Source organism: Ischnura elegans, chromosome X, assembly GCF_921293095.1.
Source record: "Ischnura elegans chromosome X, ioIscEleg1.1, whole genome shotgun sequence".
In the NCBI taxonomy this organism is placed as follows: Eukaryota; Metazoa; Arthropoda; class Insecta; order Odonata; family Coenagrionidae; genus Ischnura; species Ischnura elegans.
The window spans coordinates 27464493-27483302 of record NC_060259.1 but is presented as its reverse complement, the minus strand read 5'-3'; the positions used below and the strand labels follow the sequence as shown (position 1 = coordinate 27483302).

Sequence of the window (18810 nt, the reverse complement as noted above, 5' to 3'; positions counted from 1 at the left end):
AAAAAAAAATATGTACGATTAGAGTTTGCATGGTAAAGACTTAAAATTGGATACCGATCAAGGAAAAATTGCCATACATTTTAAATTAGATTCCAGGATGACTTTTGAAAGTGATAGTATATCATTAAATTAGGTGTGCAGTTCAGTCTGAATCTCCCAAATACTCCTTGACTCCCTCCCCCTGCGTACCCTCTGCTTACTAAGGCATTGAATAAATTGAATACAGCAGACTTCCGATTATCCGGCTGCGGTATATACGTGTTGCGGATTATCCGTGCATGATTTTCACTCTCGCTCAATATTTTCCGCGATATTCATAAAAAATGAAATCGGACGCAAAATCACGGGAATTACTGCATTTGAATGCTAGGATACACCGGGCTTATTATTTCCATTAGATTCCCCTTCGTTACACGGAAGCGATTTCGCGCTAGCTGCATTCACGGGAGCTCCGTATTCCTGTTTTACAAGCGTCACATTGCGTGATCGCGCTCCGTGACCATGGATACACGTCCCGCAGCAGTTGCAACTTTTGCGAGACGCGACTACGTGGCGTGGTGTCTCAAAGTGTTGTTTCCGACGCCGTGCGGTGGTTTTGAAGCATTTTTTCACTTTTCTGTATCCGTGATCACGCAGCCGCCGATGCGTAGTTTTCGAAACCAGTACATACTTAGATGAAGCCGTAATAATACGAGTACAACCTTGTTATCGCCGCTAAAAAGATCGCGAACTGGCGAAGAAAGCTCTCAATGAGTCCGGGAAGCACTCCAAAATAACAGAATAACTGTATACATAATAATATATTGTTTTTTCACGTAAATTATGAATATGACAAGACATTAAAGTGAAAGTTTGTGTTATCCGTGTTTTCCGATTATTCGTGCCGACTCTCCCCATCATTAGCCCGGATAATCGGGAGTGTGGTGTATGTAAACTATTTTATTTAAGCATTCCATAAAATAACTGATTGTAATTACAGGTTAAAGCATGGGACAATGATGGATCAGCACCGAACAACTTTGTGGTGTATAGGATAGAAATGGGAGCCGAGGACAAATTTGTGATTGACCCTAACAGTGGAGTTGTGAGTGTGGCTCCTGGTGCAAACCTTGATCCCGACCGTACATCCCCCAGAACTATGTCATACTCTTTGAGGGTCATAGCATTAGATGGTGGAACTGGAACACAACAGCATACTGCAGCTGTACCCGTAGAAATAAGTATCATTGATGTAAATAACAAACCTCCATCATTTGAAGGCCCTGCAACAGTAAGGATAATGGAAAATGCACCAATTGGAAGGCACATATGGACTGCTCGTGCAACTGATCCTGATGATGATCCAATTTTGAGATACTGGATCGATTGGAAGGCTTCAGAAGTGCGAGGAGAAGATGGTGTTGTATTGTCTCCTTTTGGTGGCATGGGTGAATACAACACGACAAGTCTCTTCGAGTTAACACCAATTGATGGATTTTTGAAGGTTGCTCATCTGTTAGATAGGGAGAAGGTGGAGGTGATCAAATTGGTTGTAGGTGTACAGGACACTGCTTCTACTACTGGACCCCAAACAGCTTCCAGTAAGTGAAAAAATTAACGATATCATCTATTTAAACAATGCTATGTATTTTCACACTTTCCAAACCCTGAGATATTAATTAAAAGCAAAATTATTTTCTTTTAAGCAACACTAACTATTATCATTGATGACGAAAATGATAACAACCCTAAGTTCCGGAAAGCTTTTTATCGTCGTGCAATCACTGAAAATAGTAAGAATGGGGTGACCATAGCTACTGTGAGAGCTGATGATGCTGATAAAAATCGTACCATTACTTACTCTCTGGAAGGTAAGATTTCTGCCCACAAATTATAGTCTGAAAACGATTGTTTTAAAAATAATAGTATTTAACTGTAAGATTTGAATAACTTTTAGAATCTCAGAGAAATTTACCTTTTTTCAGGTCATCGCTCAATAACTGAATTGGTTCACCTTCATTGGGAGACTGGAGAAATAGTAGTGGCCAATAAAATTGACAGAGAAGTACAGCCATGGCTTAATTTTAGTGTTAAAGCCACTGATTCAGGGATTCCATCACGGTCAAGTCTTGCTGAGTTATACGTACAAGTTTTGGATGAAAATGATAATAATCCATACTTCATTGGAGACATTAGTAACGTCACAGTCCGAGAAGATGCTCCTTTGGGTAGTCATGATACCATCAACAAATCATAGCCCTGTCTGCATCATGAAACAGTCAAAAATTTATCCCACTGATATATTTATTTTCCTTTTCAGGCACTACAATTTGTGTCATAGAAGCAAGAGATGCTGACATCGGTGATTACGGCAAAGTGACATATTTGTTAGACAGAAGATCTTCACAGGTAATTCAAGCGGTCAATCAAAATTTTAATGAAACAGTTATTCGACTAAAAATTAACATATTCACAGGAATTAATGTAGCACAAAAGGCTAAATAATTGGCTCAATTTCATGTTTAGTTAAAGTATAGAAATTAAGTGTTACTCAGATTGGTCTAAAAATGAGATTGGCAATGTTTCAGCTCATTATGATATATAATGTGCTTCACCTCTTATGAAATTCTCATTGTCTTTTAAAGTGATGACCATCCTGTTTGTAAGGCAAGACTTCAATCATTATGTCTTGCCTCTGTTGATGAATACATTTACTGCAACTAGAAATGTAACACTTATTGTAGCTACTGAGAGTGCATGAACTTCAATCTCTTCTTTTTAGGGCAAATTTCAAATTGATCCAGAGACAGGAGAGCTTAGTGTGGCAGACACTCTAAATAGAGAAGAACAGAATGTATATGTTCTCATTATAGAAGCATGGGATAATTACCAATTTGGCTACACCAGCGGGGAAAGTCGAAATGCTTTTAAGCAAATTGGGTAAATAGTTTAGTTCTTAGTAAATCAATTTATTTTTAACATTACAAATAGCAAATAATCTACTGCTTAAGCTTAACATCTTTCTTCATAGAATTAACATCGTTGATGTCAATGATGAAACACCAGAGATTGATATCCCGGAAGGTTGTGCAACAGTTACAGAATTTCACAACCTACAAGACGATATTACAGTGGTTAGAGGCAGAGATGGAGATGATCCCTACACCCCTAATGGCCAAATTGTTTTCTCGATTATAGATGGCAATGCACAAGTTAAGTTCAATGTCTTGCTAAAAAGTTTATTTTTTCTCTATTTAGCCACATTTGTCTGACTGTCATCTTCTTTAAACAGGACTCTTCAGAATAAAAAATATTGACCATTTGCAAGCTCGAGTGACAGCAGCCACTTCATTGAGAGGGTTATATGGAAATTACACTCTAACAATTAAGGCAGAAGATTTGGGTACACCACCCAATTTTGTAATTAAAGACTTGCCCATTTGTGTGACTGATTTCAATGACAACCCTCCAAAGTTCATAAGTCCAGTTCAAAACTTCACTGTCCGGGTACCAGAGGTAAATTTAAATCATTTTTTCTCCATACAAATACTGCCTTCTTTTTAATTCATTTTGAACTACTGTGAAATTACATCCTGCCATCTATCTATAAAATGCATAATGAATGATTAATTAACTCTGTATAAAGCATGGAAAGGAATAATGCAGTGCAGCTTTCCCCACAATGCTGTCCACTTTTCCTCAACCAGTTACAGCAACAAATCACATGCATTTAATGCTGAAGTTACATTGTTGATATATGCTTATTGAAATTTCACTATTGCTATACATGCATAATTGCATTTGTGCTACTTTTTTCTGTCATATTTTTAGAATGCAACAGTTGGTAGTACAGTGATCCAAGTTCAAGCTCTTGATAAGGATATAGGATTGAATGGAGAAGTAAGATACAGACTCAAACAGGACCCCATGGGGCACTGGAAGACCTTTAGAATCGATGATGTCACCGGGGTTATTACTTTGAAACACCCCCTTGATAGAGAAAGGCAGAAGATGTACGAGGTAAGTCTGTCATCATTTCTACAGACCTAGAGTGGGCCCTAACATGTCTTGGGTCAAATCTCTATGTACTTAAATTCGCAAATCCAAAAAATGTCCGACACCTGGCAGCCAAAAATCTAAGCTTAGGATGGAGATCATGTAAATGAAGCTGCTTAAGCACAGGTGGTTTTTGTGACTTTTTGATGATTTCTGTGAAGATCGTAATTAATGTTGTCAATATTTTATGAGATGACTCCCCATAAATATGCACTCATAAATTAACTTTGGCTAAAATAAATTTTTATCCCTGAACTTGCAATAATAGCATTCGATACACTCACAATATCAGGGGCCATCAACAACATGTTCACACCTTCCCTAACCAGATCTGTACACGATGTCGCATTAACCCTCTCCCTATTGAAGTTTAAATGCCTCATTTAAACTTCAATAGGGAGAGGCCGCCACCATTTAAGTCGCTCCTTCATAAACCGGCCGAATCCGCCCGGCCTGGCCTGCTATACTTTGGGCAGCCTTTTGAGCTTCATAGGCATCTGTTTTATCTTGAGAGTGTTTATCTATGCTAGCACAAGCATCCTCCCTATCTCTTGTTTCATTAAGAAGAAGCAGAACGTCGTCACCATAAGCTAAAATCCCGAGACAATAAGGTGCTTTGTTCCAGCGTGGTGTATTAACTGGGAAGTAAGGAGAGAATATTCTTAAGCCGTTACAAAGGGATTTTTATTAGGGCCAGTTTTGAAATGATGTGATACGAAAACCTAGGCCTGCCCTGTGTTATTTAGAGTGACTGTCACATCTTATGGTGATATTTCTTTCTGTGTGGACACACACAAGCTCACGCTTTTCCTATCTCACATGGCAAGGAGGCGAAGCTCAGCTCAAATGAAAAGAAAATTAATCCCCCTCAGTTCTGTTTGTGGGTGGTCACACACACTCTCACACTTTTCCTATCTCATATGGCAAGGAGGCGAAGCTCAGCTCAAATGAAAAGAAACCTAATGCCCCTCAGTTCTGACCATGGCTTCTTTAAGTGAGGATGCTATCGCAGAAGAAGTGAACAGAAGTGAATTTTCGAGTGATTCAGATAGTTCTAGTTGTTTGAATGGAGAAGAAGGATACAGTGATAGTGACAGATCAAGTGAAGTAGAATTGGAGGATGACGTTACCCCAAGCACGAGTGATTTAAAAGGTGATGATCAGGTGCATGACTCTTGGAAGGACACCCTGATTTTTGAAGAACCGTCGGAGTTCAAAGAAGAGATAGGGCCTATTCATAATTTGGCGATAGGTGACAATGAATTTTCCTTCCTAAAATATATGCTAGGGGGCGAAGATTTTTTTTACAACATTGTCAAGAACACAAACAAATATGCAGAACATCTTCAACATTCCTCAGGAAAGGCTGAAAAAGACTGGGTAGATGTTACGTGCGATAAAATGGTGGCATACATTGGAGTGCTTGTATACATGGGAATATTCGATTTGCCTGAAAGCAGGGATTACTGGCATAGCCAAGATATTGACTGCTCAATTGTTCGTGATTGTATGACCTTTGGAAGATACACAAAAATTTCAAAATATTTCCATATATTAGTGATATAACTCAGGAAAAAAAAGGTAGAGGAGGGTTTTGATGTATTGCATAAAATTAGGCCGGTTCTTGATGTAATGGAAACTTTTCAGCAAAAGTATAAACCAGGTAGGGAATTAAGTGTTGACGAGGCGATGGTTGCTTTTAAAGGACGTCATTACATCAAACAATACATCCAAGGAAAGCCAACGAAGTGGGGATTTAAAGTTTGGGTTTTAGCAAGCTCCCATGGCTATGTCCTGCAGGGAAATGTGTACTTAGGGAAAAAAGATAAAAGAAATCGTGAAATGCTTCTTGGGACGCAAGTTGTAATGAATTTAATGAAAAACTATTTAGGGAAAAATCATCATGTGTACTTTGATAGCTTTTTTTCGAGTGTGTCTCTCATGAAATTACTACTTATGAATAACACATACGCATGCGCTACTACAAGATCATCTAGTAAAGAATGGCCTGCGGAATTTAAATATCCAAAAAAACTTAGACTCCAAAGAGGAGAGAGTAGAAATTTACAGAGCGGAAAAGTTACTGCAACGGTTTGGCATGATAATCGGGATATTTGTATCCTTCAAACCAATTGCGATCTCAATAACAAAGTCTATGTGCAAAGAAAAACAGGAAAAGGGAACAAACAAACTATGGTATCCTGTCCAAATTCAGTTGCATTGTACACCAAATACATGGGTGGTGTTGACAAAGCTGATCAAAGAAGGTGCTACTATGGCTTAGGTAGGAAAACAAAAAAGTGGTGGAAATATTTATTTGCCTTCGTCGTAAACACGGCTATAGTGAACAGTTTTATTTTGTACAAAGAAACCAATTCACCCTCAAATACTAGGCATGGAGTAACACAGAAGAATTTTCGTTTAGCACTTTACAGGCACATGATAGGGAAATTTTCCTCGTGTAAAGTAGTGGGACGTAAAAGAATCCTTCCGATGGGCACATTTTCACAGAGACAGCAACACTCTCTTGTAAAGTTTGTGGGGAGAAAAAAAGTGTGCGCCTATTACAGCTCTAAGAAAAGAAAAACTCCTGCTGGTCGGAGCATAGAAACGTCATGGAAATGCATCGGATGCGATTTACCTCTTTGCAAAATAGGATGTTATCATCAATATCACCAAGAAAATTGAGTTGAAGGAGGGAATTAAATTCAATATAAGGTAAGGCCAACTTCTTTTAATAAATTAATATATTCTTAAAACGTATACAAAATTTAAAACAAAACACTTAAATATATTTCAAGTTATTGTAAGTTAATTGAAGTAACCTGCGTCAGTTCCTCATCGCCGAGAAAAATAGGTCTACCAGTGGGGCAAATGGGTATTTAAACTTCGTGCATGACGGGGAAATGTTTACGGCCGGTTTCGGGCGGTTTTGGAAGGAGAGGGTTAATATAGCATCCATGCTGGCATCCTTTACAGACAGGATCAAAAGTTAATCTCATGAGGTTTCCAATTAATTTTACCAGCATGGAGAACACACCTGTTAACAGATGACCCTGGAGACGAGTTTTCATTTATATCAGCCATTGGATTCACTAATACTCCCAATCAATTCTATTCATTCCTAAATTATTTTCCTAAGTGGGATATCGCAGTTGGAAATGACATAGACATATATAATGTGCACTGAAAATTTATGTTGGAACTGAATTTAATTTCTGATTCTTTGCAGGTGAGAGTGGAGGCTTACGATCTTGGTATTCCAACTCCTTTATCTTCTGACCTCGATCTGACAGTTTATGTGAAAAATATAAATGACTACGAGCCACAGTTTTTAGTGGATGAGTTTACTGTCAATTTCACTGGTTAGTTATTTCAGTTTAATTTACCTCATATGCATAGACTAAAGGCCATAGTAACTACAGATAGAGATAAATGGACGAAAAGTTAAAATAAAACTAATGGTAACATTCTCTTCATACAGAACATGTCCTGCCTGGAATGGAGAGGAGAAGAATATTAGACACTGTTGACCAGGATGATGTTGATGAACTAGATGAGCCTCAAAGTACTGTCTGCTATTTCATTGCTGGAGGCAATGATGATGGAATGTTTGCTTTGGATCCTATAAGCCACTATTTAATGGTAAAAAGGGAGAATAAAGGATTGAGAGAGGGATGACACACATCCACCCTCATCGCATGATATGCATATAACTATGGGTGCTGGCAGGGGGTGGGGGAACTTGAACCCCCATGGCTCGAGCAAAACTTTTGTTGGAAATGATTGTAAAGACTACTGAATAGAGCATGTAGAAATGCATGCATGTGTGTAAACATTTAGAAAAGGAAAACATTAAGATAAGACCAACTAAAAAAGTTCTTTTTAAAAAAACTACCATTTTTTTATGTTTAAGGAAAGCCCTTCATCACCACTCTTGGCAACACAATGCCCCAAGGCAGCACTGAATGCACTCTCCTAACAAAATTTCCGTTCGGCACCCATGTATATAGCATACAATTTGGTGATAATTATTAATTAATACAATATTAGCCAGCCCCTAGCAACAGGTCATTCAAGTGGAGCATGCCATAGATAATCATGCCTTGAAACAATCTATTTGACTCACTACCCAGTCGAAAATAAATTTCAGATCTGAAATTGAATAATATGGAACATCCTTTCCATGAAAAAAATTGGAAAAAAAGTATTAAAAAAAAGCATCAATGCATTTCCCTATTATTTTGTTTAGGAAACAATTTAGCACATGTGGACCCTGGATGCCACGGGATTAATGTGACATTCTTGGTGAAATTAAGAGCAGAAATAGTTGGTAAAAAAAATTCATGGATTGTATTGTGTGGAAATGAGATCCAAGATCATATCCCAATAGGTGGCACGGTATCTTTTGAGATAGAAGGTTGAATATCTTTTCCACCCATTAAAATGTATTTTTTACAAACTATTTCTGAGCAACACTCAAATTCAACCAAAAATGTGCATTTGACCCCTTGGCTTCCTGGGTCCATATGTTCCATATCATGAGCCTCGGTTCCAAACCTGTCCCAGATGTGAGCTGACCAATATCAGATATGATTGAAATTGTGTACTGGTGTGAAATTTTCGATTGCGTAACCCAAAAATCACTGGCATTTTTCTTCTCTCCTTCCGTTATTTCATTCAGACCTACCTCCTCCTATGGCTGTCAGCCATGAACAAAGTATTATCTCAAAGTATTACCTCTGCTTCCACACTCTTTCCCCTTTGATTACCTCCTTGAAGAAGTCAATGCAGATGTGACCACATTTTCAAGCATTTGGAGGAATATAACGCACAAACCTAACAATCTTCTTGAAAAAGTCATAACTTAAAAAAACCATTTAAAAAAATAATAACAAGGAATGGTAAAAGTTGACATGAAAATGAATTTTGACATGTATTTTGTTCCTTTTGTCATTTCAAAAAAATAGACTGAAACTTATGCAGTTAGAAATAAGACCATAAAATACACAGGTTACTACATAGGCTTTGACGGAATATAATTTTACTTTCTCCTATCATGCGCTTCCTTCCCACTCCATCCTCATAGTCAATTGTCATCAATCCCTCCTCCCCCAAACCCTCAATTCCATGAAGAAAGAGCTGAAACAATACCATGTTCTAGCCTGCATCATAATGGTGTACTCTTTTTATTACACACATGGTTTGCGTCGGATTACCTTTAACTCATTAATGGTACCCTATTGGGTTACCACAGGTCTACACATATGTTACCACAAATTATGTTTCCCGAGGCTGGGATGATATTATGGAATAATTAATGTACACTATTCTCATTTCAGGTTGAGAAAGAGTTGGATAGAGAAGACAAGGAGATACACATTTTAGTAATTAAAGCTACAGAAGAATGTCATACAATGCCAGAAAATGTGAAGTTCTTTGACCCTGAAGATGATACTTATCTTCGTGTCATTGTAATGGTGACAGATATAAATGATAATTCACCATTTTTCCTCAAGAAAGTTTTCACCGGAGGAGTTTCAACAAATGCTGATTTTGGAAATGAATTCATGGTGGTGAAGGTAATTACCAAATTAAAATTATAGAATATGGAGACATATATTTTTTCATTGAAATATGCTCCATTAAAGAGAAGAATTTGATTCTCCTCACAGTCCAATTATTGTGACTTCTTGCTAACTCAATAAAACCTCATCATCATCAACAGTCAAGTCAAAGATTGGTGTGCCACAGCTCTCCACTCAATGCTCCTGCTGGCTAATCTTCTCACGAATACATACATACTTAATTCTTCCACTTCATATTCTTCATCACCTGTTCTACTTATCTCATCCGAGGCCTACCTCTGCCATTCTTCCCTCCAACCTGTCCTTCAACGACCATATGCTACAAAATATTGGCCCATTTTGGCAATGGGGTAGTTTCCTATTATTTTTTTATTGCCTAAATCGAAAGATTATTACTCCTGGACTACGTACTTCTCGCTTTTAGATTTTTTAATGACGATATCTATTTTTCACGATTAAATGAAAAGTGAACATTTATAAGCGCACGAAAATGCGACGGCTAAGTATTAATGCTGGGAAAAGCCCATGTGACGTCATTCTGGCTCACACTGCCGCTGTCTCAGGTGACCTTAGGGTGAGGCTTTGAGCGTTGCTACGATGCAGGCTGCTAGCAGGTAGCGCTTGGCTTAAATAGGGATTATTGATACCTTATCAAACGAAGGAAACTTTCTGACCGTAGGCAGTTTTAATAGGCGATTTTTAAGAGATGTTTCCCTGAGCTCTGTGCCTCATGCATGCACTGGTAATCTTAAACGATGTAAAACTCCTATCTACTCGTATAGAAACAACTAGGTCCCTGTGACGTCACGTGGAGTGGCATCACATGGGCGCCAATCTGGCATTTTTCGAATGCCGTTAAAATTGACCATTAACATTCATCTAAACTGGGATTTCTAAAACCAAATAATTTGTATATCATGAATACACTAATGGTGGGTAACGAATCGCAATCCATGCCTTTCGTTTTCTTTGATGAAGGAAACTACCCTGTTGGTAGGCATGCAATATTGGCTGTTCATGATTAATGGTATATACAGGCAATCTCACTGGCTCATAATATGGGGCCAAGGTAGAGTAGCAGCAACCCCTATGTTATTTCTAGAAACATTGAAAATATGGCAACCTATTAGGTGGCTCTCCAATGAAAGTTTTTACTTCACCACCTTAAAAAAACAACGTTTAACATTAATTGATGAATATCTTAAAGCCACTAGTGTATGAGGTGTGTTCAGGAAAAAACTTTAGACAGGACAGAAATATTTTTAATATTCATTTTTTCGTCAACATTAATGTTGCCACCTTCTAAATAGTCCCTATCAGATATAAGTCCCCGCTCTTGTGCCAGAGCTTCATACAATCCTCGAAACACTCCTTAAATTTGATCTTTGGGATAGCCATTAGCTCTGTCAGCAATTTCTTTTAACGTCATCTATGCTCGTAAAAAGTGTGCCCTTTAAGGTTCTCTTTATTTTTGGAAATAGGAAATAATCATACCGAGCCATATCTGGCATTGGGGCTAGGGCACTTCAAGAGCAGATATGGGGGCTAGGGCATTTTTAGAGCATTGTTTTTGGCCAAAAATTCACCAACAAGCAATGGGTGAGCTGAAAATTGCCGAGCTCATAAAAACACATCTAACGTTAACAGCTGCCACAGACAAAGTAAACAATGAATACAGCTTAAAATTTTATCATACTTCAAGGGTAGATATAACTGTTACGCTAAAACAAAAAAATGACTGCTCTCCTAGCAGAAACAAACATTTGTTCTTCGATCTTGGACACACTATTAACAATAACAACATAATAAAAAGAAAAATTTTGACAGTCAGACTCTCTAAACTTGTAAGAAATTAAAAGTTTACTTCTCTTATTTTCTGAACATACCTTGAAGCAGACCTCTTCAGACGCAGTATTACTAACAGGGAGCCAGGGAAAGTAATGAACTACCTCCCCCAAACACAACCTTTTGATTTAGATAGGACAATATTTTTGATTCAAAATTACACATTAATGATTAAATGTAAGAACTGTTTTCTATTGCCTATAACTTTTAGTGCATACCTATATATTTTTGTTGCTTCTTTACAGGCCTATGACAATGACAAGGGAGAAAATGCTGTTATTTCCTACCATATATTTGGTGGTATCCAGCAAAGGCTTGCAGAAGGTTTAGAAAATATATGGAGTGATCCATTTATTGTGGACAAATACACTGGGGGCATATTTCTTAATTTCGATCCACAGAAAGGAATGAAAGGATATTTTGAATTCATGGTAAGAACAGAACCTCACAGGCCTAGTGTCAACAGCATACCATTTTAGAAAGTCAAAATAAAAAATTCACGCGAAGTTCTATGCTTTCAAAGATGAAGCTTCTAGCTTTTATAGCTTATCGTATCTCCATTTTCGACAGAACCAATCATGTTTTACAAGCTTGATGCACAACATGGATATTCTAAACAAAATCCATTAATTATGTATATGAATACAGAAATTAAATTATTATAAATAATCAGAAAAGAAATGTAAGGGAAAACAAATAAATAGAAAATGCATCTCCCTTAGCAGTAAGTTTACGCTGGAGTTTTAAGATGTGTGATATACTCGTATACATATCATACTTTCTGGTACCTTGGAACACATTAATATGATTATCAAATTAAGTGGCTGTCCCATTTGACCGAAGCATTCCATTATTGTGGATACATGGGTGTTGAAAAGTAACAAGGAAGATCAATTGAGAGCTAAAATGCATTGATGTATGATCTATCCATTAAACTATAGCTATGAGAAATAGTAAAATTATACTCTTTTTCACACTCTGCACAGATATGTTTCTCTAAACCTCTACATATTATGGTAAATCGTTCCTCATTATCACTGGCAATGCCAATAGAATTTTCCTATGACAGTAAAATATGGTAAACCTATTCTCTGAGGTCAAAGTCAATATTTCATATTTCCAGTTATCCATCTCAGCTATGATTAAAATTTAATATTTACTGATTCCTAAGATAAGACAATTAATAAATGCCAGTTTGTTTTAAAATGGCAAATGCGCATTACACTAAGGAATTAAAGAATGCTTGCGGCTAAATTATGAGTGAATTTTCATCACATAAACTAATCATCAGAAATGACTTTTACCATGCCTCCATTGTAGAGGCACTCACACCTTTAATACTGCAAAACACCAATGCCAGTTTACCAATTAAAGTATTCGACCACATCTAAGACCGTAATTTTTGCCAAAATTTCAATTGCAAATATGTCTTCTCATAGACTCTAAACTGAATTACAACTGCAGAGTTGTAATTCTGCTGCTAAGTTGGAATTGATTGTAGAGATCATTGTCTTGTTGAAATTACTTCAAAAAGTATTAAAACATATTAAGTTAACACTGCAGTTACATTTCATTCATTGCTCTCTCTAATATGCTGAAAATTTTTAGGTTTTAGCTAATGACACAGATGGTCTCTATGACACAGCCAAAGTCCTCATCTATTTGCTTCGAGAAGACCAAAGGCTGAAATTTGTGCTGAGACAACATCCTCCTGAAGTGCGGGAGAAAATTGATGCATTCAGGGAGTAAGTCTACTTAAAGATAACATTTCTACTGTTAGATTTTTATGAATTTTTAATCTGACACTGTTATTTAACTATTCCACAGGATCCTGGGAAATGTCACTGGAACTATAGTCAATGCAGATGAATACAAAGTGCACGAAAACCAAGATGGTTCTGTTGATAAAACAAAAACTGATCTCTACCTTCATTTTGTTGAACACCAGAATAATTCAATAATGGAAGTGGATGATGTGCTAAAACTAGTAGATCATAACATTGAGCAATTAGATGACCTATTTAAGGTAAGTTAAAAAGATCATCCAAATGATAACAGATGATTAGCTTCAAAGAGAAAAACATTTTGAAGTACATAGATTAGGATTCGATCACAATTTGAAACTTATCACTCACACAGACCTAAAATCCAATGCTTGCCTCCATAGTATACCAATCAAGTTGCCCGGCAACATTCAAGGGTCTTGTGATGCAAACCATTTGCCTCAGACATGGATTAAATGGGCTCATGCTGAAGTATGCACTCCGTTAGTCTAAATTTTGCAAATAATGGTTGTGAATACGTTTTCTGGATAATTCTATCTTAAAATAAATATAATTAAATAAAATAATTTTTTTCATGGGCCCTTAATGCCTGGACTCGAATAAGCCTACACCAATGAATGATGATATCCCAAATACATCATCTTTACAAAAGCAACTCAACTCCTGATGAATATCATTCCTGCCTTTATCATTGTGTGACAAAGGTGCTGAAGCTGGGAAAAATTGACAAATACAGGGACTAATGGATGTAGTTATGCTGATTTTTAGCCCACAAAAAGCACTGATGCGTAGCATGCATGACCTGAGGCAATGGTATCTTCAATGTAGATGAAATAATTTTCATAAATTTTTCACCATCCTTCATCTCAGGAATGAATGCTAATCAATTAAATTAGCATTCTATTTCATTGGTTTCTAAATTCTTCAGTATGCTTTCAGGACTTCACCCGTGAGTGCCAATTGCTCATAGGAGTGGCATATCTGAATTTGGAAAATACTAAAATGATATTCATCAGCTTACTTTAGTTCGCAGCTAAATAAGCAAAACATTAGTTTTAGCATTTAGTATTCCTCATATAATTGAGAATTAATAACATCCAGCTGATAGAGTAATAAGCTCAAAATATAGTTAGTCCATTGACAAATTTTTAATTTACAAATTGCAACTACCCTATCAACATTGGCAGATTTAGGGGGGAGAGGCAGGGACTTGTGCCCCTCTCAGACGCTTAAAAAATAGACAAGATTTTTAATACAGTTATCATTACGTTTGTTTTACTTTGTGTATTATGGAGCCTCAATCATTTAGTTTCATATTTAAAAACAAAGAGAGCATTTCATATAGTAATTGTTTTATGTTGTATTTAATTTCAAATATGAGAAGACCGTTTGCCTGTCAGACCCTTGTGCCCCCCAGAAAAAAAATCCTGGATCCATCCTTGCCTACCATGATGGTTATAAGCAACATCTTATTCATTCATGTATTCACATACTATCTGACTACATGTAAAATGCCAAATGCTATGTGCAAAAAACATTGCAGTTAACAATATAATAATGAACCTTTAAACTTGACCCACTAGGATTTTAATGTGTTGGACACACAGCCAGCAGAGATAAGAGCATTTAAGGATGAGCAAGAGGGTATGATGGTAGCATGGTTGGCCGGAAGTACACTTCTTCTGACACTATTACTAATCCTGACAACATCATTATGCATTGCTCAGAGATCAAGATATCAGCGCCAGTTGAAGGCAGCCACTGCTACAGCATTTGGTTGGTCTACCGCTTACTGATGAATTAAATATGCATTGCTAGTTACTACTTAGTGACCAATTAAATATGCAGCGACAGTAATGTTTATTTTGGTTCAAAATCTCTTTAAACACAGGTTCTAATGATTCAGACATAAATAGAGGAGTGGGCAGAGTGCCTAACACTAACAAGCATAGTGTTGAAGGCTCCAACCCAATATGGATGCAAGCATATGAGAATGAATGGTACAAAGAAGATGATTCACTAAGGTTTGTCTATTGCTCTTTGATTTTTCAACATTATTTTCCAAATTACCTATTCCAACAAATCATTGATTATTATCATTATAACACAATTCGCTAAAAAGTATGTTTCATTCTAGTCGCACTTCGGCAAGAGACTCTCTAGATGAAAATGCTGTGGTCAATGAAGATGAAGTATCATTTTCCCACGATATAAAGCCGTGCTTTGGTCAGCTGTGCATCTACGGGGGAACATGCACAGGGTAATTATTGCAAATTTGGTTATACAATGACTTCTACCCTCTTTTAAAATAATAGGACACTATTTTTGGACAAGATTTTTTCCTCAAGTTACATTAACCTTCAAAATTGTTTTTATGTACCTACTTAAGGAAAACTTTCACTAAATGTTATAGATTTGAGCAGCTCAACCTGGTTATACATTGCATTCAAATTGAAAATTTCCTAATTTCTCAAGTTTACGATCTCAGGGATTTACAATGCATCACAATATGATAGTAAATTTTGTACAGTTTCATCCAGAATTAGGGGCTAAATCATGTATGGCTGATAAAATGATCATTTGACACCTGTCAAAGAATAAAGGACAAAAAATACTTTGGGCCTAAATATGAAGGTAATTACTTGGTAAAATAGTCAATTAACACTTTGAGTGCTAATGATATAATATTACCTTCTCATGAAACATGCGAGGGCACTCCTTTAGAAAATTTTCAAGATAAATAGTTCAAAATGGTGAGTTTTACGGCTTTCAGAGGGATATTTTATTAATATTTACACTATTCTGTAAGTAATATTAATCCAATTAAGTAAAATGGATTAATCTTTTAAAAATTTCTGAGCTCTGAGGGGGTTTTATCCCTGCAAAACCTTCCCCTCACTACGCCACCGAGTTAGTGCATAGAAAATACACTAGATGATCGAGTTTTGGATAAGACTATTTTTATGTTAACTTCCTATGTGCCTACCGTAGTAAATTACTAAAAGTTTCTAAAGGACTTAGATGAGCCTCTTTTGATTTCAACACTTTATGTACTGTAGTAGAATTATTAAAACTTTCTAAAATTTGGGAAAAATGCCCAGCACTGATGTAGGGGATAGGATATAAAGGGCTATACTCTTTGTGTTAATATGTAGAGTAAAATTCAAAATAAATACTGCATGTTACACAAAAGACCATTCCACTACCTCAATAGAAGAATGAAAATGATATTTTACTCATCGGCAAGGGGTCTTTCCAAAAAATATAAAGGGAGTTCTTACAGACAAAAAAAAACATTAGTCACCCAGCTGGTGTATTTATAAATACACTTTCCAACATCTACATTTTATTCTACAGCTCCCACAAGTAGTTCTCTTTCCTCCAGAAATTGAATTTACTAAATAGTAATTTATAGAGGGGGCTCTTGGGGGGGGTTTGGGGGATTTTGCACCCCAAAATCAGAGTTTAACACTAGTCTTAACTTCCATAGCAGAATTGATTCCCTTCATCCAGTTGCTATATTACCTACATATTAAACTTCCTAAGCTCAAAAGGTAAAGCATAAATTTCTATTTTCATAACACTAAAGAGTCTGTACAATTACGTAATAATTTATGTAATAATTACATAGCATCTGATGCCTTTCGGAACTTCTGAGCTTGCCCTATCCTTTGGTGAATGAATTCAGTTTTACCAAGGTATGTATGATTAAAATTTGACCTCCTTAAAACTATCAATGCTGCTTAAAATTATGACCTATCTCCTGATCTATACATACATTGATGATGAAAATTTAACATACTCCTCGTGGTAGCTGTGAAAAATATTTGAAATATGGGAATATAACTCTTTACCACACTACATAGTGTGAGAAAAACGGCGAAGAAAGTTATGCAGAGAACTGGATATATATCCAGAAAATTACAGACATTTTATCATTGGCATAAGTTGATATAGTTACAAATATGATAGCAGAAAAGCTCCCATCGGTTAAGTTTTGCCTTATCACCTCATGATAGTTTGAGAGGTCATTATCATGCAATAGAAATGTCCCTCGACATAATTTATGAGGAGAACATATAATGAAATGGGCTATTGCAAATTTAATGTAATTTCAAAAACCTGAGGTTTTATTACCTCATTATTCTTCAATTTATGAGTCAATTTCATCAGAACTTTTACCCTCCTACCTTTCTATCAGTTTTAGCTAAAAGTAATTGTGTATTTCAGTTAAAGATTTAAATTTCAGATTTTCTTTTTTATTGGTTCTACATGGCCGCAGTAGCAGGAGTAAGTCTTTCCCATCTAATCTTAGGGTTGCAGACCTTAGCTCTGCCAGGGCAGGTACTTTACCACCCAATAAGTTCAGAGATGCATTACATTCTGTTGGTGTGGAACCAGGGAAACCTGATAATAAGCTAGGCCAACTGGGATTTCAGGGCTGATAGAATCATCTAAAGTGCAAGAAAAATTCTGCTAAATGCTTGGTTTTTAAAATTCCATTGCATACTTGGCTATCTTATAATTTTAGTGGTAAGATTTTCTCAGCTAAAATATTACACAATACACCACAGCAAAGCCAAAATTAATAACAAACAAATTACTACAATTATGTATTAGCTGACTTAAAAATCCTTTCAATTTCAGATCAAATGCAGTCCAAGACTTGTCAACTAAAGAGCAAAATGACTTAAATCGCTCAGGAGCTTTTCACCAAAACCTTTATCAACATTTGGATAAAGTGAGCAACCCATTGATTGCTAAGAAATTGGAAACAACAGAACTATAATGTGACCTTTTTTCATGGCCTCAGTCTTCAGCTTCAAGCTTCTTGGTTTGAGAAAATCGTGTATTACTTGCAGATGAAGAATGTTACTTTTTATACTTTTGTACGGCATCTAACTTCTTGGGGAAGTGCAATTTATGTGGAGTAGTTGTAGATCATATTTGATCTTAAATTGCTTAGTACATGAAAACCTAATCTACATGTTATGGCCTTGATCTCCATCATACTACCATGTGGCTAAAATTCATCCAACTTTTTGCTCATGCATACCCCCTAAGTCATTGAATACCAGCATTTTGTACCTGTGTAAAATTATTCCTTAACCAAGATAATTCATGCAAATACGTAATGAGGTGCTCATTTGTACATGAAGTGCCAATTACAGAAAAAGTAATTATGTACATTTTTATAAAAATTTAATAATAAAGCATAAAAAAGCCCCTCACTTCTCTCAATGTGCACAGAATTCAATGAAAAGTTTCATGCAGCACATCCTAGTCTCAGGTTCACACAAGGAAAGGAGTCACATTCAGGAGAGGATATATGTATCTGCATTGAAAGATCACTGCACACAGTCCTAAACAATACAGCTCATGGAATTTTGTACTTGTACAAGGGCTCCTGAGTCTTCACACAAATATAATAAATATTGATGTAATATTTTAAAAGGTATAATGTAGGTTGAGAGTGAAGATAGATGAATTGAAAACTTTGCTATAAGGGTTGATCAATGAGAATAATATTCAAATTAAAGTATGAAGGAGCTACTACA

General features: G+C 36.3%; 1 protein-coding gene across 1 annotated transcript in view; it reads left to right on the top strand.

The window, feature by feature from the left end:
• The window catches only part of LOC124170903 (cadherin-23), a 102972-nt gene extending 84494 nt beyond the window's left edge, over positions 1–18478 (top strand). Inside the window, exons 15-32 of the mRNA XM_046549949.1 lie at positions 980–1580; positions 1686–1850; positions 1965–2207; positions 2300–2388; positions 2762–2919; positions 3011–3192; positions 3272–3495; positions 3811–3999; positions 7268–7400; positions 7520–7680; positions 9378–9617; positions 11714–11899; positions 13077–13213; positions 13296–13494; positions 14836–15028; positions 15144–15276; positions 15390–15512; positions 17900–18478. Of these exons, the coding sequence (XP_046405905.1) occupies positions 980–1580; positions 1686–1850; positions 1965–2207; positions 2300–2388; positions 2762–2919; positions 3011–3192; positions 3272–3495; positions 3811–3999; positions 7268–7400; positions 7520–7680; positions 9378–9617; positions 11714–11899; positions 13077–13213; positions 13296–13494; positions 14836–15028; positions 15144–15276; positions 15390–15512; positions 17900–18041 (3498 nt within the window). The 3' untranslated portion in view covers positions 18042–18478. The remainder of the gene's footprint in view (positions 1–979; positions 1581–1685; positions 1851–1964; positions 2208–2299; positions 2389–2761; positions 2920–3010; positions 3193–3271; positions 3496–3810; positions 4000–7267; positions 7401–7519; positions 7681–9377; positions 9618–11713; positions 11900–13076; positions 13214–13295; positions 13495–14835; positions 15029–15143; positions 15277–15389; positions 15513–17899) is intronic.
• Positions 18479–18810: the final 332 nt, after the last annotated feature.